At 41.5% G+C, this 22,216-nt stretch overlaps 1 protein-coding gene across 1 annotated transcript; it reads right to left on the reverse strand.

The window, feature by feature from the left end:
- Nucleotides 1–17,100: 17,100 nt before the first annotated feature.
- Nucleotides 17,101–21,840, reverse strand: LOC109776591 (WPP domain-interacting tail-anchored protein 1). The gene is made up of 5 exons (XM_045234731.2): nt 21,617–21,840; nt 20,306–20,822; nt 19,074–20,230; nt 17,973–18,137; nt 17,101–17,651 (listed from the first exon to the last, which is right to left on the reverse strand). Exons 3-5 carry the CDS (start codon nt 20,061–20,063, stop codon nt 17,448–17,450), a joined length of 1,359 nt encoding a protein of 452 aa, XP_045090666.1. The 5' UTR covers nt 20,064–20,230; nt 20,306–20,822; nt 21,617–21,840; the 3' UTR covers nt 17,101–17,447.
- Nucleotides 21,841–22,216: the final 376 nt, after the last annotated feature.

Below are 22,216 nucleotides of genomic sequence, written 5' to 3' on the forward strand. Positions count from 1 at the left end.
ACGTGGTGAATAAAAATATAGCTCCAAGTAAGGTTACCGATGAACGAAGACGAAAGAGGGGATGCCATCCGGGGCATCCCCATGCTTAGGCTCTTGGTTGTCCTTGAATATTACCTTGGGTGCCTTGGGCATCCCCAAGTTTAGGCTCTTGCCACTCCTTATTCCATAGTCCGTCGAAACTTTACCCAAAACTTGAAAACTTCACAACACAAAACTCAACAGAAAATCTTATGAGATCTGTTAGTATAATAAAACAAATCATTCACTTTGGTACTGTCAAGACAAGATTCATAATTTTTCTCACATGATGCCTGCTGTACCCTATCATTTCTACAATTTATATTAAGAAATATAAGCCATAGAAACTAGAAAACAAGCAAACTATGCATAAAAAATAGAACAGTTTGTAAAGATCTGAATTGAAATCACACTTCTGTAACTCGAAAAATTCTGAAAAATTAGGAAAATCTAGAAAATGTGTATATCAATCTTGTGTAAAAACTTCATATTAAAAGTACGTTCCAGTGAATTTTCAAAATTCCTGGGATAGGAGCAAAGTTTCTGTTTTTGCACAGAATCAAGTCAACTATCATCCATACTATCCTAAAGGTTTTACTTGGCATTATATTGAAACAAAAGCTATAAAATATTATTACTACAGTAGCATAATAATGTGAACACACAGAAATAGTAGGGGTAAATGTTAGGTTGTCTCCCAACAAGCGCTTTTCTTTAATGCCTTTTTAGCTAGGCATGATGATTTCAATGATGCTCACCTAAAAGATACGAATTGAAACACAAACAGAGCATCATGAAACATATGTGGCAAGCACATTTAAGTCTAACCCACTTCCTATGCATAGGGATTTTGTGAGCAAACAACTTATGAGAACAAGAATGAACTAGCATAGGAAGGAAAAGCAAGCATGACTTCAAAACTTTCAACACATAGAGAGGAAACTTGATATTATTGAGATATGTAAAAGCATATGTTCCTCTCTCATAATAATTTTCAGTGGCATCATGAATGAATTCAACAATATAACCATCACATAAAGCATTACTTTCATGATCCATAAGCATAGAAATTTTACTACTCTCCACATAAGCAAAACTCTTCTCACTCGGAATAGTGTGGGAGTATTATAAGAAACTCAAATACTATAAATTGTTTCCACATTAAAAGAATAATGTTCAAAAAAGGGTAATCATAATTATGACTAGCTTTATAAATATAATCATCACTACTTTTTATAATAGAAGTGCCATCACAATAATCATCATAAGTAGCGACTTTGTTCTCATCATAATCAATTGAAACCTCGTCCAAGATAGTGGAATAATTACTAAATAAAGTCATGACCTCTCCAAATCCTCTTTTATCATTGTAATAAGATTCAATACCCTCCAAAATAGTGGGCTCATTACTTCCTAAAGTTGACACTCTTCCAAACCCAATTTTATCAATATAATCATCATAAATAGGAGGCATTCTATCATCAAAAAACAATTTCTTATCAAAACTTGGGGGACTAAAAATATCATCTTCATCAAACATAGCATCCCCAAGCTTGTAGCTTTGCATATCATTAGCATCATGGATATTCAAAGAATTCATACTAACAACATTGCAATCATGCTCATCATTCAAAAATTTAGTGCCAAACATTTTATAGACTTCTTTTTCCAACACTTGAGCACAATTTTCCTTTCCATCATTTTCACGAAAGATATTAAAAAGATGAAGCATATGTGGCAACCTCAATTCCATTGTTTTGTAGTTTTCTTTTAGACTAAACTAGTGATAAAACAAGAAACTAAAAGATTCAATTGCAAGATCTAAAGATATACCTTCAAGCACTAACCTCACCGGCAACGGCACCAGAAAAGAGCTTGATGTCTACTATGCAACCTTCTTCTTGTAGACTCGTGTTGGGCCTCCAAGCACACAGTTTTATAGGACAATAGCAAATTTCCCTCAAGTGGATGAAGATGGTCTCTCTCAAACAACCCTGCAACCAAATAACAAAGAGTCTCTTGTTTCCCCAACATACCCAATACAATGGTAAATTGTATAGGTGCACTAGTTCGGTGAAGAGATGGTGATACAAGCGTAATATGGATGGTAGATATAGGTTTTTGTAATCTGAAAATATAAAAACAGAAAGGTAGCAAGTAATAAAAGTGAGCGAAAACGGTATTGCAATGCTTGGAAACAAGGCCTAGGGTTCATACTTTCACTAGTGCAAGTTCTCTCAACAATGATAACATAATTAGATCATATGACAATCCCTCAACGTGCAACAAAGAATCACTCCAAAGTTTCGATTGGAGAACGTGGAACAAAAACTTGCATCAACCCCTATGCATAGATTACCCCAATCTCACCTCGGGAATCCGCAAGTTGAGTGCCAAAACATACATCAAGTAAATCAATAGAACATCCCATTGTCACCATAGATATCCCATCGCAAGACATACATCAATTGTTCTCAAATCCAATACTCAATCCAACATAAAGGATCCTCAAACAGCAAGACTCAATTCATCACAACAAGAGATAGAGAGGGAAGAAACACCATATGATCCAACTATAATAACAAAACTTGTGGTACATCAAGATCATGCCATATCAAGAACAGAGAGAGAGAGAGATCAAACACATAGCTACTAGTACATACCCGATCAGCCCCGAGGGTGAACTACTCCCTCCTCGTCATGGAGACCGCCGGGATGATGAAGATGGCCACCGGTGATGGTTTCCCCCTCCGGCAGGGTGCCGGAACAGGCTCCCGATTGGTTTTTCCTGGCTACAGAGGCTTGCGGCGGCGGAACTCCCGATCTAGGTTTATTTTCGGGGTTTTCCCTATTTATAAGAATTTTTGGCGTCGGGAACAAGTCAGGGGGTCCACGAGGCGACAACAAGGCAGGGGGGCGCGCCCTCCGCCCTTGTGGATGCCCCGTGGCTCCTCTGGCCCAACTCTTTTACTTCGGGGTAGGGATGGCACCCACATGATTTGGGTACGGGTGAAGCCACCCCATACCCTTACCCGCCTCATTTGAGTTCACCCATCACCCGTACCCATACCCGCTAGTGGGTACAATTTTTTCCCATACCCGTCACCCGACAGGGTAAATGGGTACCCGCGAGTAAAAATACCCATGTTTGAATAACATTAATTTGAGAATCACATAATTATAAAGAACAACACGCAATCATATTTTCTAAACAACAACACGTAATAACATCAATACATAGTTATAAACAACAACACATCTAAAACAACAACACAATCTATAAAAATCAACACTTTCTTGTAAACAATGACACATCAAAACATCAACACTTAGTCATAAATAATAGTAAATAGTCATAAAATTTAAGTTGACAAACTCACGACAAAGTGTAGAGGTAATTTGTCCATGTTTGTTAGATATTATAAGGGTGCATGGGTACGCGGGTATGGTTATGTTATCCCATACCCGTACCCACTCTACCCAATGGGTTTGAGATTTTTCCTATTATATACACATAGGTAATGTTTTGTATCATACCCTTACCCTGATAGGGTTTTTACCCGCAGGGTACATGGGTAATGGGTACCCATTGCCATCCCTACTTCGAGGGCTTCTTCTGGTCCATAAAAGATCACCGTAAAGTTTCAGCTTGTTTGGACTCTGTTTGGTATTCCTTTTCTGTAGAACTCAAAAACAAGGAAAAAAACACAAACTGGCACTGGGCTCTAGGTTAATAGGTTAGTCCCGAAAATAATATATAGTAGCATATAAATGCATATAAAACATCCAAAATGGTTAATATAATAGCATGGAACAATCAAAAATTATAGATACGTTGGAGGCGTATCACACCCCCCCCCCCCGGCAAGATATGGGCCTTATGGGCCAGAGGAGGGGACAGACCAGCCCACAAGGGGGCTGGTGCGCCCCCGCCCTTGTTTAGCCAGCCCTAGGGAAGGAAAAAGGGGAGGGCTAGCCCCTCCTTCCTTTCCCTCTCATGGGGGAAAGGAAAGGGGGGCGCCACCCTCCCGTGCCTTTCCCCGCACTCCAAATAAGGAAAGTGGGGGCACGGCTTGGGAGGGACCCCAAGTAGGATTCCTCCTACTTGTGTGCCTCCTTTGGCTGCTCCTCCCTCCCTCCCACCTATATATATGTGGGAGAGGGCGCCTAGCACACCATAGATCAATTGTTAACCGTGTGTGGTGGCCCCCTCCATCGTTTACACCCCCGGTCATATTTTTGTAGTGCTTAGGCGAAGCCCTGCGGAGATCACTTCACCATCACCGTCACCACGTCGTTGTGCTGATGGAACTCATCTACTACCTTGACATCTTGCTGGATCAAGAAGGCGAGGGACGTCATTGAGCTGAACGTGTGCAGAACGCGGAGGTGCCGTGCATTCGGTACTTGATCGGTTGAAGCGCGAAGAAGTTCGACTACATCAACCGCGTTGTAAAACGCTTCCGCTTACGGTCTACGAGGGTACGTAGACACACTCTTCCCCTCGTTGCTATGCATCTCCATGGATAGATCATTGCGTGTGCGTAGAATTTTTTTGTTTTCCATGCAACGATTCCCAACAGTGGCATCAGAGCCAGGTATATGTGTAGATGATATGCACAAGTAGAACACAAAGAAGTTGTGGGCGGTGATGTTCATACTGCTTACCACCAACGTCTAATTTTGATTCGGCGGCATTGTGGGATGAAGCGGCCCGGACCAACCTTACATGTCCATGCACATGAGTCTGGTTCCACCAACTGACATGCAACTAGTTTTGCATAAAGGTGGTTGGCGGGTGTCTGTTTCTCCTACTTTAGTTGAATCAAATTTGACTGCGGCCGGTCCTTGAAGAAGTTTAAAATAGCAAACTTGATAAATACCATTGTGGTTTTTGCCGTAGGTAAGAACGGTTCTTGCTAGAAACCCGTAGCAGCCACGTATAACTTGCAACAACAAAGTAGAGGACGTCTAACTTGTTTTTGCAGGGTATGTTGTGATGTGACATGGTCAAGACATGATGTGATATACATTATTGTATGAGATGATCATGTTTTGTAATTTATCGGCAACCGGCAGGAGCCTTATGGTTGTCTCTTTATTGTATGAAATGCAAACGCCATGTAATTGCTTTACTTTATCGCTATGCGTTAGCAATAGTTGTAGAAGCAATAGTTGGCAAGATGACCACGACACAGCGATGGAGATCAAGGTGTCGAGCCGGTGATGATGGAGATCATGACGATGCTTTGGAGATGGAGATCAAAAGCACGAGATGATGATGGCCATATCATGTCAAATATTTTGATTGCATGTGATGTTTATCTTTTATGCATCTTATTTTGCTTAGAACGACGATAGCATTATAAGATGATCCCTTCACTAAATTTCAAGATATAAGTCTTCTCCCCGAGTATGCACCATTGCGAAAGTTCGTCGTTTCGAGACACCACGTGATGATCGGGTGTGATAGACTCTACGTTCACATACAATGGGTGTGAGATAGTTTTGCACATGCAGAATACTTGGGTTAAACTTGACGAGCCTATCATGTACAGACATGGCCTCGGAACACTGGGGACCGAAAGGTCGAACATGAGTCATATAGTAGATATGATCAACATAGAGATGTTCACCATTGATGACTACCCCATCTCACGTGATGATCGAACATGGGTTAGTTGATTTGCATCATGTTTCCTTAAATAACTTGAGGGATGTTAATTTAAGTGGGAGTTCATTAGTAATTTCATTAGTTGAACTTAAATTTATCATGAACTTAGTCTTAATAGTTTTTGCATATCTATGTTGTAGATCAATAGCTCACAATATAGCTTCTCTATTTTTGATATGTTCCTAGAGAAAAATAAGTTGAAAGATGATAGTAGCAATGATGCGGATTTGGTCCGTGATTTGAGGATTATCCTCATTGTTGCACAGAAGAATTATGTCCTTAAACCACCGCTAGGTGACAGACCTATTGCAGGAGCTAATGCAGATGTTATGAACGTTTGACAAGATCGATATGATAACTACTTGATAGTTTAGTGCATCATGATTTTCGGCTTGGAATCGGGGCTTCAAAGACATTTTGAATGCCATAGAACATATGAGATGTTCCAAGAGCTGAAATTGGTATTTCAGACTTATGCCCGTGTTGAGAGGTATGATACCTCTGACAAGTATTTTGCCTACAAGATGGAGGAGAATAGCTCGGCCAGTGAGCATGTACTCAGAATGTCTGGGTACTACAATCGCTTAAATCAAGTGGGAGTTAATATTCTAGATAAGATAGTGATTGACAGAGTTCTCTAGTCACTATCATCAAGGTATTAGAACTTCATGATGAACTATAATATGCAAGGGATGATGAAAACGATTCCCGAGATCTTTGCGATGTTGAAATCTACGAAGGTAGAAATCAAGAAAGAGCATCAAGTGTTGATGGTTAGCAAGACTACTAGTTTCAAGAAAAAAGGGCGAGGGAAAGAAAGGGAACTTCATGAAGAATGACAAACAAGTTGTCGCTCCCACGAAGAAGCCCAAAGCTGGACCCAAGCCAGAAACTGAGTGCTTCTACTGCATAGGAAATTGGTCACTGGAAGTGGAACTGCCCCAAATACTTGGCGGATAAGAAGGATGGCAAAGTGAACAAAGATATATTTGATATACATGTTATTGATGTGTACTTTACTAGTGTTCGTAGTAACCCCAGGGTATTTGATATCGGTTCAGTTGCTAAGATTAGTAACTCGAAACAGGAGTTGTAGAATAAACAGAGACTAGTTAAGGGCGAGGTGACGATGTGTGTTGGAAGTGATTCCAAGGTTGATACGATCACCATCGCACACTCCCTCTACCTTCGGGATTAGTGTTGAACCTAAAAAAATGTTATTTGGTGTTTGCGTTGAGCATGAATATGATTAGACCATGTTTATTGCAATACGGCTATTCATTTAAGTCAGAGAATAATTGTTGTTCTATTTAAATGGATGGTCATACACCCAATGTGAATGGTTTATTGAATCTCGATTGTAGTGATACACATATTCATAATATTGATGCCAAAAGATGCAAAGTTAATAATGATAGTGCAACATACTTGTGGCACTGCCGTTTAGGTCATATTGGTGTAAAACACAGGAAGAAACTCCAAGCGGATGGAATTTTGGAATCACTTGATTATGAATCATCTGATACTTGCGAACCATGTCTCATGGGCAAGATGACTAAAACTCCGTTCTTCGGAACAAGAAGCGAGATAATGACTTATTGGAAATAATACATACCGATGTATGAGGTCCGATGAGTGTTGAAGCACGTGGCAGATATCATTATTTTCTGACCTTCACAGATGATTTGAGTAGGTATGGGTATATCTGCTTGATGAAACACAAGTCTGAAACATTTGAAAAGTTCAAAGAATTTCATAGTGAAGTATCATCGTAACAAGAAAATAAAGTTTCTACGATCCGATCGCGGAAGCGAATATTAGAATTACGAGTTTGGCCTTCATTCAAAAGAGTGTGGAATTGTTTCACAACTCACGCCACCTGGAACACCATAGCGTAATGGTGTGTCCAAACGTCGTAACCATACTTTATTGGATATGGTGTGTTCTATGATGTCTCTTACCAATTTACCACTATCATTTCGAGGTTATGCATTAGAGACAGCCGCATTCATGTTAAATAGGGCACCATCTAAATCCGTTGAGACGACACCGTATGAACTATGGTTTGGCAAGAAACCTAAGTTGTCTTTTCTTAAAGTTTGGGGTTGCGACACTTATGTCAAAAGGCTGCAGCCTGATAAGCTCAAACCCAAATCGGAGAAGTGTGTCTTCATAGGATACCCTAAGGAAACAATTGGGTACACCTTCTACCACGGATCTGAAGGCAAGATCTTTGTTGCTATGAATGGATCCTTTCTAGAGAAGGAGTTTCTCTCGAAAGAAGTGAGTGGGAGGAAAGTAGAACATTGATGAGGTAATTGTACCTTCTCTCGAATTGGATAGTAGCACGTCCGAGAAATCTATTCCCGTGATGCCTACACCAACTAGAGAGGAAGCTAATGATGATGATCATAAAACTTCAGATCAAGTTACTACTAAACTTCGTAGGTTGACCAGAGCACGATCCACACCAGAGTTGTACGGTAGTCCTGTCCTGGAAGTCATGTTACTAGACCAAGGCGAACCTACGAACTATGAAGAAGCTATGATGAGCCCAGATTCTGACAGATGGCTTGAGGCCATGAAATTCTAGATAGGATCCATGTATGAGAACAAAGTATGGACTTTGGTGGACTTGCCCGATGATCGGCAAGTCATAGAGAATAAATGGATCTTCAAGAAGAAGACAGGCGCTGATGGTAATGTCACCATATAGAAAGCTCGACTTGTTGCGAAAGGTTTCGACAAGTTCAAGGAGTTGACTATGATGAGACCTTCTCACCCGTAGCGATGCTTAAGTCAGTCTGAATCATGTTAGCAATTGACGCATTTTATAATTATGAAATCTAGCAAATGGATGTCAAAACTGCATTCCTTAATGGATTTCTTAAAGAAGAGTTGTATATGATGCAGCCAAAAGGTTTTGTCGATCTTAAAGGTGCTAACAAAGTGTGCAAACTCCAGCGATCCAGCTATGGACTGGTGCAAGCATCTCAGAGTTGGAATATACGCTTTGATGTGGTGATCAAAGCATATGGTTTTGTACAGACTTATGGTGAAGCCTGTATTTACAAGAAAGTGAGTGGGAGCTCTATAGCATTTCTGATATTATATGTGGATGACATATTGTTGATCATAAATGATATAGAATTTCTGGAGAGCATAAAAGGATACTTGAATAAGAATTTTTCAATGAAAGACCTCGGTGAAGTTGCCTATATATTGGGCATCAAGATCTATAGTGATAGATGAAGACGCTTGGTAGGACTTTCACAAAGCACATACCTTGATAAAGTTTTGAAGAAGTTCAAAATGGATCAGTCAAAGAAAGGGTTCTTACTTGTGTTACAAGGTGTGAAGTTGAGTAAGACTCAAAACTCGACCATGGCAGAATATATATAGAGAGAATTAAAGCCATTCCCTATGCCTCAGTCATAGGTTCTTTAAAGTATGCCATGTTGTGTACCAGACATGTTGTGTGCCTTGCCATGAGTTTGGCAAGGGAGTACAATAGTGATCCAGGAGTAGATCACTGGACAGCGGTCAAAATTATCCTTAGGTACCTAAAGAGGACTAAGGAAATGTTTCTCGGTTATGGGGGTGATAAAGAGTTCGTCGTAAAGAATTACGTCGATGCAAACTTTGACACCAATTCGGATGACTCTGAGTCTCGATCTGGATACATATTGAAAGTGGGAGCAATTTGCTAGAGTAGCTCCATGCAGAGCATTCTAGACATAAAAATTTGCAAAATACATACGGATCTGAATGTGACAGACCCGTTGACTAAACTTCTCTCACGGGCAAAACATGATCATACCTTGATACTCTTTGGGTGTTAATCACATGGTGATGTGAACTAGATTATTGACTCTAGTAAACTCTTTGGATGTTGATCACCTGGCGATGTGAACTATGGGTGTTAATCACATGGCGATGTGAACTAGATTATTGAATCTAGTGCAAGTCGCAGACTGATGGAAATATGCCCTAGAGGCAATAATAAAGTTGTTATTATTGTATTTCCTTATTCATGATAAATGTTTCTTATTCATGATAAAGGTTTATTATTCACATCATTCTCATAAACAAATACCGTGTCCCTAGTAAGCCTCCACTAGACTAGCTCGTTTGTCAAAGATGGTTAAGGTTTCCTAACCATGGACATGTGTTGTCATTTGATAACGGGATCACATCATTAGGAGAATGATGTGATGGACAAGACCCATATGTTAGCTTAGCATAATGATCGTTCAGTTATTGCTATTGCTTTCTTCATGTCAAATACATATTCCTCTGACTATGAGATTATGCAACTCCCGGATACCGGAGGAATACCTTGTGTGCTATCAAACGTCACAACGTAACTGGGTGATCATAAAGATGCTCTACAAGTATCTCCGAAGGTGTTTGTTGAGTTGGCACAGATCGAGATTAGGATTTGTCACTTCGAGTATCGGACAGGTATCTCTGGGCCTCTTGGTAATACACATCATAAGCTTGCAAGCAAATGACTAAGGAGTTAGTCACAAGGTGATGTATTATGGAACGAGTAAAGAGACTTTCTGGTAACAAGATTGAACTAGGTATGAAGATACCAACTATCGAATCTCGGGCAAGTAACATACCGATAGACAAAGGGAATTACATGTGTTGTCATAACAGTTCGACCGATAAAGATCTTCGTAGAATATCTAGGAGCCAATATGGGCATCCAGGTTCCGCTATTGGTTATTGACCGGAGAGGTGTCTCGGTCATGTCTACATAGTTCTCGAACCCATAGGGTCCGCACGCTTAACGTTCGTTGACGATATAGTGTTACATGAGTTATATGTTTTGGTGACCAAATGTTGTTCGGAGTCCCGGATGAGATCACGGACATGACGAGAAGTCTCGAAATGGTTGAGAGGTAAAGATTGATATATAGGACGATGGTATTTGCACACCGGAAGTGTTTCGGGACATACCGGGAAGGAATCAGGTCACCAGAAGGGGTTCCGGGCACCCCCCCGGCAAGATATGGCCCAAAGGAGGGGACAGACCAGCCCCCTCCCTTGTTTGGCCATCCCTAGGGAAGGAAAAAGGGGGAGGGCTAGCCCCACCTGCCTTTCCCTCTCATGGGAGAAAGGAAAGGAGGGGCGCCACCCTCCGCTGCCTTTCCCCGCACTTCAAATAAGGAAAGTGGGGGCGCGGTTTGGTAGAGACCCCAAGTAGGATTCCTCCTACTTGTGTGCCTCCTTTGGCTGCTCCTCCCTCCCACCCACCTATATATATAATATATATGTGGGACGGGGGCGCCTAGCACAACATAAATCAATTGTTAGCCGTGTGCGCCGCCCCCCTCCACCGTTTACACCCTCGGTCATATTTCCGTAGTGCTTAGGCGAAGCCCTGCGGAGATCACTTCACCATCACCGTCACCACGCAGTCGTGCTGACGGAACTCATCTACTACCTCGACATCTTGCTGGATCAAGAAGGCGAGGTACGTCACCGAGCTGAACATGTGTAGAACGCGGAGGTGTCGTGCGTTCGGTACTTGATCGGTTGAAGCGCGAAGAAGTTCGACTACATCAACCGCGTTGTAAAACGCTTCCGCTCACGGTCTACGAGGGTACGTAGACACACTCTTCCCCTCATTGCTATGCATCTCCATGGATAGATCATTCCGTGTGCGTAGATTTTTTTTTGTTTTCCATGCAACGATTCCCAACACAAAGAAATTATGCTACTACTGAAAAAGAATTTTTAGCAGTTGTGTTTGCTTGTGACAAATTCAGATCTTACATTGTTGATTCTAAAGTTATTGTTCACACCGATCATGCTGCTATTAAATATCTTATGGAAAAGGAGGCTAAACCTAGTCTCATTAGGTGGGTTCTCCTACTACAAGAATTTGATTTACATATCACTGATAGAAAAAGAGCTGAGAACCCCGTAGCTGATAACTTGTCTAGGTTAGAGAATATCCTTGATGACCCACTACCTATTGATGATAGATTCCCTTATGAACAACTAGCTGCAATAGATGTTTCTCATAACACTCCTTGGTATGCTGACTATGCTAATTATATTGTTGCTAAATACATACCACCTAGTTCCACATACCAACAAAAGAAAAAGTTCTTCTATGATTTAAGACATTACTTTTGGGATGACCCACATCTTTATAAAGAAGGAGTAGATGGTATTATTAGACATTGTGTACCTGAGCATGAACAGGAACAAATCCTACAAAAATGTCACTCCGAAGCTTATGGAGGGCATCATGCGGGAGATAGAACTGCTCACAAAGTATTGCAATCCGGTTTTTATTGGCCTACTCTCTTCAAGGATGCCCGTAAGTTTGTTTTATCTTGTGATGAATGTCAAAGAATTGGTAATATTGGTAAGCATCAAGAAATGCCTATGAATTATTCACTTGGTGTTGAACCATTCGACGTTCGGGGTTTTGATTATATGGGACATTTTCCTTCCTCTAATGGGTATACACATATTTTGGTTGCTGTTGATTACGTTACTAAATGGGTAGAAGCTATTCCAACTAGTAGTGTTGATCATAACACTTTCATTAAAATGCTTAAAGAAGTTATTTCCCTAAGATTTGGAGTCCCTAGATATTTAATGACTGATGGTGGTTCACACTTTATTCATGGTGCTTTCCGTAAAATGCTTGCTAAATACGATGTTAACCATAGAATTGCATCACCCTATCATCCTCAATCTAGTGGTCAAGTTGAACTTAGCAATAGAGAAATAAAACTAATACTAAAAAAAATGTTAATAGGCCCCGAAAGAATTGGTCTAAGAAATTAGATGATGCACTTTGGGCCTACCGAACAGCTTATAAAAATCCTATGGGTATGTCTGCCTACAAAATGGTCTATGGAAAAGCTTGTCATTTGCCTCTTGAGTTAGAACATAAAGCATATTGGGAAATTAAAGAACTCAACTATGATTTCAAACTTGCCGGTGAAAAGAGGTTATTTGATATTGGCTCACTAGATGAATGGAGAACCCAAGCTTATGAAAATGCCAAGTTGTTTAAAGAAAAAGTTAAAAGATGGCATGACAAAAGAATCCAAAAGAGATAATTCAAAGTTGGAGAATATGTTCTATTGTACAACTCTCATTTCAGGTTCTTTGCAGGGAAACTTCTCTCTAAATGGGGAGGACCATATATCATCGAAGAGGTTTACCACTATGGAGCTATCAAAATAAATAATGCCGAAGGTACTAACCCGAAGGTGGTCAATGGGCAAAGAATTAAACACTATATCTCAGGTACGCCTATTAATGTTGAAAGCAATATTATTCAAACTATGACACTTGAGGAACACATAAAGGAGACCTTCTGGAACACTCCAAAATAATTAAAAAAGAGGAGGTACGTGATACGGTAAGTAAACGGACTCCGAAAAATCTGAAAAAATATTTTCTGTCAGTTTTGGAATATATTAAGAATTAGGGAAATAAGAAACAACCAGGAAGGCACCCGAGGAGGGCACAAGACACCAGGGCACGCCAGGGGCCCTAGCGCGCCCAGGTGGGTTGTGCCCACCTCGGGAACCTTCCCGACTCTGTTTTCCTCATGTTTGCTTGTTCCCCAAGATAAAAAAATCTTTATATACCCCCCGAACGTATTGGTTACCTTATAGCAGAGAAACCTTTTGTTCTTCTTTCTTGCTGTTTTCTGATAGATCTAGATCGCCATGGCCGCTTCGAGCTCCTCCAAGGACAAGTTCTTCGAGAACGTCATCAACTCGTATTTGCGGGAGGTGATGCAGCACCCTCAAGCCATTGAGATGCGTGAGGGGGTGCTCCATATCCGAGACGTCTAGTGTCCCAAGGAGAAGGGGACCGTGGAGGCCAGGCTCGAAGCTATGGAGCAGGAGGTCTTCAAGTGCAAGGGGATGGTGGAACGTGGACTCAATGCCAATCACCTCATGATCGCGGATTACACCCGTGATCTCAAGGTGGATGGCAAATCCATGAAGGACATCGTCTTCACCTTCAACGAGCAAATCAACTTTCTATAAAGCCAAATCTATGATGTCCAAAACCAAGTCTTTGAATATGAGGAAAGGTTTAAAGGTATGAGTTTGGCTGCTAGTTGCAGGACTTGCGAGACTCGTTCCTCCTTCCATGATGGTGAGCCAGTGCCATGGAAACCGGAAGATAAGATCGCTACCCCATCATCACCACCACCTTCTTCATCACCAAAGGAGACTTGAGTTCATGGTATGGACACTCCCCTTGGCTTGTGCCAAGCTTGGGGGAGGTGTCCCGGTATCGTATCACCACCACTATCTTTGCTTTTATCTATTTTAGTTCGGTCTTTAGTTTCTTTTGATTTAGTTGAATAAAAGTTTAGTTCGATCCTTTCTTTTTATGTGTTTGCTTAGTGATCTATCTATCGATGTAATCATGTTCGAGATATATAATAAAGAGTAGTTTGAGTTTTGTTTCTTTACTTTAATGTTTCAATAAAAAGAAAGGAAAATAAATGAGTAAGATCATATGCTAAGCTTATGGTAAGTAATGACATCACATAAGGAAAAGTATAAGTGGTAAAATTTGTTGGAGATTGACAAATATAGCATTGGTCAATGATGCAACTCATGAAAGAATTAATAAGGGAAGAGAAGATTCACATGCAAATACACTATCTTGGACATCTTTTATGATTGTGAGTCCCCTTCTGTGTCAAAATAGTTGACGTTGGACAAGGAAGACAACGTAATTATTTATGTTTGTTCATATTCACATAGAAGTTATATTGTCATAGATCCTTCAACATGTGGTGCTTGCTCAATATCTTTTCTAGCAAAAAATTCTGCACTAAGTAGATATACTACTTGTGCATCCAAAGCCCTTAACCCAAATCTTATTTTGAGAGTCCACCATACCTACCTATGGATTGAGTAGGATCCTTCAAGTAAGTTGTCATCGGTGCAATAAGGCAATAAAAATTGCTTCTAAAAGTGTTGGATCATTTAGTGTAAGAGAAAATTGAGCGTTGTACGAACTTGTGATGGCAAAGAATAAAAGCGACAGACTGCATAATAAAGGTTGCTATCATAAGGGGCAATATAACGTGATCTTCTTTTGCATTAAGATATTTGGCATACAAACAAATAAGCGCATGACAACCTCTGCTTCCCTCTGCGAAGGGCCTATCTTTTACTTTTATGCATTTATTTTTATCTAAGAGTCGAAGTATTCTTCCCTACTCGTTTTAAATTTTCTATTTTTGCAAGCACCATGTGGTGAGGAAAGATCTAGGCACATATATCCAGTTGGATATGAGTAGGCATGAGTTATTATTGTTGACATCACCCTTGAGGTGAATACGTTGGAAGGCGAAACTATAAGCCCCTATTTTTCTATGTGTCCGGTTGAAATTTTTTGTTCATGGGTACGCTGTGAGTGTTAGCAATTATAGAAGATTAAATGATGGTTGAGTATGTGGACTTGCCTCAAGGCTCCGACACGTGACCCTTCTTGAAAATATGATGAATTGTAGTTGCAAAGTGGCTGAGAACATAGTTTGTTGGTTTTCAATAAGGTTTATGCTTTATACTTCATTGTTGTGATGAATTGTTACTTGTTCATGAGAAGTTATATGATAGAAGTTATGTGATAAAAGTTTTTTGATAAAGTTCATGTTAAATTTCCTTGCTGTTATAATAATATGCATGATGCTTCTATGTCCGTATTTTGTTTTTATCGACACCTCTCTCTCTAAGCATGTGGACATGTTTTTCCATTTTGGTTTTCTCTTGAGGACAAGCGAGGTCTAAACGTGTGGAGGTTGATACGTCCATTCTGCATCATGTTTTCCTGCTGTTATTTATAATGTTTTTACGCATAATGATGCTTTTGGGACTGCTTCTAATGCCTTTTCTCTCATAATTTTACAAGGTTTACACAAAGAGGGAGAATACCGGCAGCTGGAATTCTGGACCTGAAAAAGCACGTCAAAGCTACCAATTCTGCACAACTCCAAATAAGCTGAAACTTCACGGAGATTTGTTATGGATTATTTAAGAATTATTGGAGCAAATAACTACCAAAGGGGGCCCACCCACCTGGGCGCGCCAGGGAGCCCAGGCGCGCCCTGGTGGGTTGTGCCCTCCTCGGCCCACCTCCGGTGCCCCTCTTCTGGTATATAAGTCATTTTGACCTAGAAAAAAATAAGGAGAGGACTTTCGGGACGCAGCGCCGCCTCTCGAGGCGAAACTTGGGCAGGAGCACTTTTGCCCTCCGGCGGAGCAATTCCGTCGGGGGAACTTCCCTCCCGGAGGGGGAAATCATCGTCATCGTCATCACCAACAACTCTCCCATCTTTGGGAGGGCCATCTCCATCAACATCTTCAACAGCACCATCTCCTCTCAAACCCCAGTTCATCTCTTATGTTTAATCTTTGTACCGAAACCTCGGATTGGTACTGAACTGCTCGGGAGATCCATAGAGGATCCGCCCCTCTAGCACAGGCCGTCGCCCCACCAAACGCCGACGAGAACGAGGTGATTAGGGGTTGTTTTCACAAAGACTTCGGTGTCGCCGCCGAAGGACAGGGTAGACCCTAGGGAAACCCTAGGGGGGAAACGAAGCTATCTCTAATCTTTTTTGTGTCCCATGTTCTTCCTTGTCATTTACTCCTGAAAAAGTGCATGCATTCTATATTCTGCCTGCTTGCCACGTTCTTTCAATGTGTGGCACTAGGCTAGCACTACACACACTACACGACGTGCAATCTGAAAACGCAAACTGTGGCCACGCGCTACACTGTTCATAAAAGCTCACCTACAAAAGAGGTTCCTTGCTAGTAGAGTAGTAGTACGTGCTAAGGGAGCGACTGACGTATTTCTGTTTCTCTCTCTCTCTCTGAAGACAGCTGCAATAGTCAGTGCATGCACTGTTTCTTCTCTGTTGATCACTGCCAAACAGTACCCAATCAGCAGCGAATAGTGCTGATGTGGCGGCAGGTGCCACGTCGCCCACTCCACTCCGTTTTAGCGCCTGATTCCGGTTATGTCCGGGCTGACGCCGTGGGTTGTGGGCCTCCTCTGGCTGGGGCGGCAGGTGCCACGTGTCGACTGCCGGTGTAGCTGGTTTCTTTTGTTAATATGGTGAGTAGGCGGTCCTTTCGGTCAATAAAAAAACGTATGTGATCTTTTCTGACAAAAATTCGGTGATGCCAACCTACACAAAGACTATCCATCTTGAGCAGAAAGAGGCGATAGCGCTTAGGCAACAGGAGCGAGTTGACAAGGCCTAGCGGTGGCGGCATGACCCCTGTAAAATGCTAGAGGCCATGCAAACAGAACAAACATTTCAGTTTCAGTGCTAATGACAAAACTAAGTAAACTTTTCGCTTAAAATCAGAACAAGTGATGATCCATATGAGAGCAAGAAAACTTTTCACATAAATTCAGAACAGGGATCCATATATGAATCGGTTTAGAATTCAAAGATCAAGAAACCGTAGTGCTAAAGAGTATATGTGCAGATTCAACTGTGTAGTCAGACAGTCTGCCTTCCCCTCTAGATAAAGATCGGAAAGCTTGCTGCATAATTCGTGCAATGGTGGGATCAGCACTTGAGACGGTGGCTACTACTCCCTTCGTCCCAAAATTCTTGTCTTAGATTTGTCTAGATACGGATGTATCACTAAGATTGGCTACCCGTACGACAAATTCGGGACAGAAATAAGATGGCCATTTCTGCATCATTACAAGACGGGACCTATTACGTACTACCTGGTAATACAGGGTACGTTAGTTGTAGGCGCACAAGAGCGGCAGCCAATAAGAAAAGGAATGCCACGAAAATGTACTTCCAGTTCAGGAGTGTTGGCTCAATAGAACGCACGGTCTCAAGAGTGCAAGATTCATCATCAAGCACAGCAGTAATCCCAGCTTCCTTCTCTCCCATAAGAGCATCAGCCTTCACCTAACCATACAAGAAATATCTCAGCTTTTGCCCTTCTTTTCTGGCAAGGGTACAGGTATCACAGTTTGAGGCTACGTGATGCATACAAAGGCTCGACATATTGGTCATATTAGCCAAATATTCAAAGAGTAAAAAGGTCTAAAGACTCGGAGCCAGGGATAGGAAGTTCAGGGTTTGAGTCATTTCCTACAACAAATGCCTACTCATGATGCCAACAAGGCAACAATTGTCCATATCATGATATCAACAGAAGTGGGAAAGCCAAGAAATTTGTTGCTTCTATGTTTTTCATGACAAAAGCAAGACATTCGAAGAACTGACCTTTGTCTGTATTGATGAAGAATCCAGAAGTACTTCCTCTGTTACACCAGTCGGCCCGAGTTCACCTTCATTAGCAGTAACTTTTTTGCTCAACAAGGTGCCTTCATTGTCATTCTCTTTGCATTTTTGAGTCAACATCCTGTTCTTCCTTGTTAGCGTGACAATCTGTAAAGAACAGACATCAGAGAGCTGGTTCAAAGTACACTAATTAAACATCAGAGCAAGCCAAACTGTAAGTAGGTTAATATCGAGGAACAATTCCCAAAGAACAATGTTGATAAACGTTAGGTCCATTGCGATGTCTGATGCCAGGGAAGACTACACAAAGGGATGGGAAAGCCACACGAAAACCTTGTAGTTGTAGAGTTACAAGCTATAAAAAGAAGATACTATATAATATACTTTATGCCACGGACATGCTTGCATAAACAGATGCCAGCCAAAATTGTAAATAGGTTATAACTCTATAGAGGGAAAACAGATGATTCCCTTAAAAAATGAGCCCGAATGGTTACAGACATTTTTTTTAAAACATGTAAGATATGTTATACTCCCTCCGTCCCAAAATAAGTCTCAACTCTAGTACAACTTTGTACTAAAGTTAGTACAAAGTTGAGACACTTATTTTGGGACAGAGGGAGTATCAAGTAAATGATGTCAACATAGAGTTGGGACATGCATCATAAATGCATAATGTTCGTCCTTGTATAAACCCCTTTCTTGGATTTTAGTTAATGATTTTACCCTTCAAGAAGTGCTCATCATATCATGTTCTCTTTACCAAGTCAAAGCATTGGACACATTTGTATCCTTGTAATCGAACACGTGCTTCGTGATCAACCATGTAGTTTTTCAGCTGCTTGAGATGAACTACCACAATAATTACTGCTGTATGCTGGCAAAGCAATGTTTCAGTCCACGCATGATATCTTGATTCGACACCAAACTAGTGCTTATTCTGTACAATGCCATACAGCAAAATTCATATACAGAAAGCACATATTTTTTTGCGGACATGTATATTCACAACATTTAAAGTACATGCATGCACATTAAAAGAGAATAGTAGAAGTAAACTTTCCATAATAACAACGTGCATACCTGCAGATGAAGGCGTTCTCTTTCCAATGCAAGTTTTGCAACCAAGTCAGTGATGGTCTTAGTTTTAATACCAATATCTTTTGCAGTGGACAGCTTTAGTTGGTTAGCTTGGCATAACGAGTTCTCTAGACCTCCTACTCGACCTCTCAGAAATGATATCTCTTCACTAAGCTTGAAGCTAGTATCTCTCAACAATGTACATTTTGATTCAGCGCTCTCAGCCCTGGTTTCAGCTTTCAAATACTTATCCTTCAGATCTTCAATCACATGTTGCATATCAGAGATTGAAGACTTTAGCATGCTCTGATGTTCACTAATAGCCTCAACTGATGCCATTGTATGCTCTAACTGAGCTTCTGTCTCCATGAGATCCATTTCCAATAAGCCTGCCTTATCTGACCCCCGAGTCTTCATATGATTTAGCTCTCCATTAAGTTGTACGTTAGTGCGAGTGAGCTCTGCACACCTTGCTTCAGCCTTTTGTGTTCTACTTTCTGCTTTGGAAACAGCATCTTTAATATCATTGATTATATTGCTAAATGTGCTTATCTCAGATGGTGACATATTCTGCTCTTTTTCATTTCCTTCTGTCGATACTGTTATGAACTGCAATTGGGAGCAAGATTCCCTCAGCCACTCCTCCAGTTTCTGAACCTTATGCTGTAAAGCGAAGAACTCAGGGGTCGACAGCCTTTGACTCTGCATGCAATCCTGGCTGGCATTCTTCTCACCGCCATATTGCATCATCTCCAGTGAGCCATTCAAAGCATTTAAATGCACCAAGCTTTGCTCTAGCTTTGCTTTAAGATCACTTTCCCTACAACCTGATGCACTTAGTTGGTACTGCATGGTATTAATTCTGTTAACAAGTTCCTTTGACGTTACAAGAAACAACTCGGAAGCATTTTCTGCTGCAAACATTCTTTCAGAAATCGCTTCAACTGATTCCTCCAAGAAATACGACCCATGTTCAACATGATGCAGCTTCATTTTCAGCTCTTACACGAGAACCCCCAAATCACTTAGCTTCTTTTCAAGATCTAATTCATTTGCTATCGACTGTTCTAACATCTGAAGAACATTCCTTTGGCCCTCAGCCTGGATAGTCGTGTGAGATGAAACGTGCCCATTTTCATACGCATCACCTTCACTATTTCCTGTAAAAATGCAATGGTCAGGATATGGATACAGTCAACACTGACACTAATATGGCCTAAAATGCTTGAACATACCAGCTTTTCGGTGGGAAGGGTCTAGGGCTTTTTCAAAGTTTGCAAACTCTCTTCTAATTGTGGCTATCACCTCCTGCATCTGCTTCAAGGAGTCCATGGCAGCATGCAGCTTACGCTTCAACCAGCCCTCTGATTCTTCCCCGTTAAGCTTCTTTTCGATATTTCCAATATCAATTTGAATATAACTGACTAACCTCTCCAACTCCCTGACTTCTGCATCTAGAATCCCGTACAAGAGGTCAAATTCGAAAGCATTCTCGAGCGACTCAGTCGAAAGTGACCCAGGGTCCAGCATGAGAGGTTCAATATCATTTGCTCGGTCAGCTACCTCCATCACCAGCATCTCTAAATTCAGTAACTTCTCAGAGCCAAAGTGAATTTTGAGGTCCACCCTAGACATGACATCGGCTGCGTTTCCAGCTCCATTTGATCCATCTCCGTGCGGCAGAACATTTTCTTGGAAACAGTAATCGTCCTGAGTGCTCTGAAAGTCCATGATCCCTCTTCTCTACGCCTCCTGCAAAAACATATGGGTTCATCTCATGTAAAGAAAAAAATATATAAATAAGACTTTCATTTCTTCAAATATTTGAGGGAACTAGGATAGAAGCAAGGCAAGCAAAGCCACAACTTCACCACGGCGCATCAACTCCCCAATGGACTGCCGAAATTTTTCTGTAGACTAAAATGAGCTGATTACAGGTTACACGTTGTGCCTTGGGCCAGCTGGCTAGGTCCATAACAAAACTGGTCCGGCTTGGCTCTTTAGCTTATAGTAGTAGAAAAAACTTGGTTCCGGAAACAAGTAGTAAATGGTACTCCCTCCATTCACAAATATAAGATGTTTTGGATATTTCAATATGGACTACATACAGACCGAAATGAGTGAACAAACACACTAAAATGTGTCTATAACTCTATATGCATCTGATTCAGAAAAAGTTAGAACATCTTAGTATTTGTGAACGGAGGAAGTATCAAGTAAATATGCCTTAATTTTGAATAAATCTCGATAAAATTTGTCTGGGGCCGATCTTATCAACCTACACACACCTGTATAGAGTACACTGACACTCGGTCCGAATCGTGGACATACGTGCATATCCCTACCTGACTCCTGGCTGGGTTTGGATATGCCTATCTGAATCACAATCACGCGAGAAGCTCGGTGCGAGAAGAACCCCGCGGAGGCCAACCGGCGCACCGGATGATTTGGCGAGGACTGGGCAGTGGGCATACACACGGACACATGGCGCGGTGGCGTCGAGCGCGAGAGAGGTCGGGGGGTGAGGGGACGGGAGGGGGAGATACCTTCTGCTGCACGCGTGGGGAGGGGAGGACGAGCGGGTCGGTGTCGTCGGCGTCACCGTGGAGGTCCCGCGGCGGCCGTTGATGCGGCGTCGCGATCCCCGGAGGAGGAATGGAATGGAACGGAGGATTTGTTGCGAACGGAATGGGAGGGGGAGGGTTTACCGTTTTCGCTGATTCGTCGGGTGCGGGTGCGGCCGTGTGGCGCCGTGGGAAGAGGAACGTTGGAGAGTGGGGCGTGGCACGACGGGGTGATGTGGCGAGGACGTGGCCCGCGTGGATTGGACTGGATGAACTTGATCAATTTGATGACTTTTGGATAAACTTGATCGATTTGATACTTTTGGATAAAGCATATGCATGTTTAATACAGTACGTATGAATTGTTCGACTGGATGAACTATATCTATATTTGTAGTTGATTTGTTGCATAAGGTTCATTTGAATCATTCAAATGATTGATGAAATCTCGTGCAGTTGTTGAAATGTGTGCCATAAAGGATGGACAAATTAGTCGGAAAAATCAGGAGTTAAATATAGAGGCTCGGCTAGGTATTTTTAACTTCTCATATTTGAGGAGTTAGAATTTAATGTCATTGCAAG

This window comes from Aegilops tauschii, chromosome 3, assembly GCF_002575655.3.
Source record: "Aegilops tauschii subsp. strangulata cultivar AL8/78 chromosome 3, Aet v6.0, whole genome shotgun sequence".
NCBI lineage: Eukaryota > Viridiplantae > Streptophyta > Magnoliopsida > Poales > Poaceae > Aegilops > Aegilops tauschii.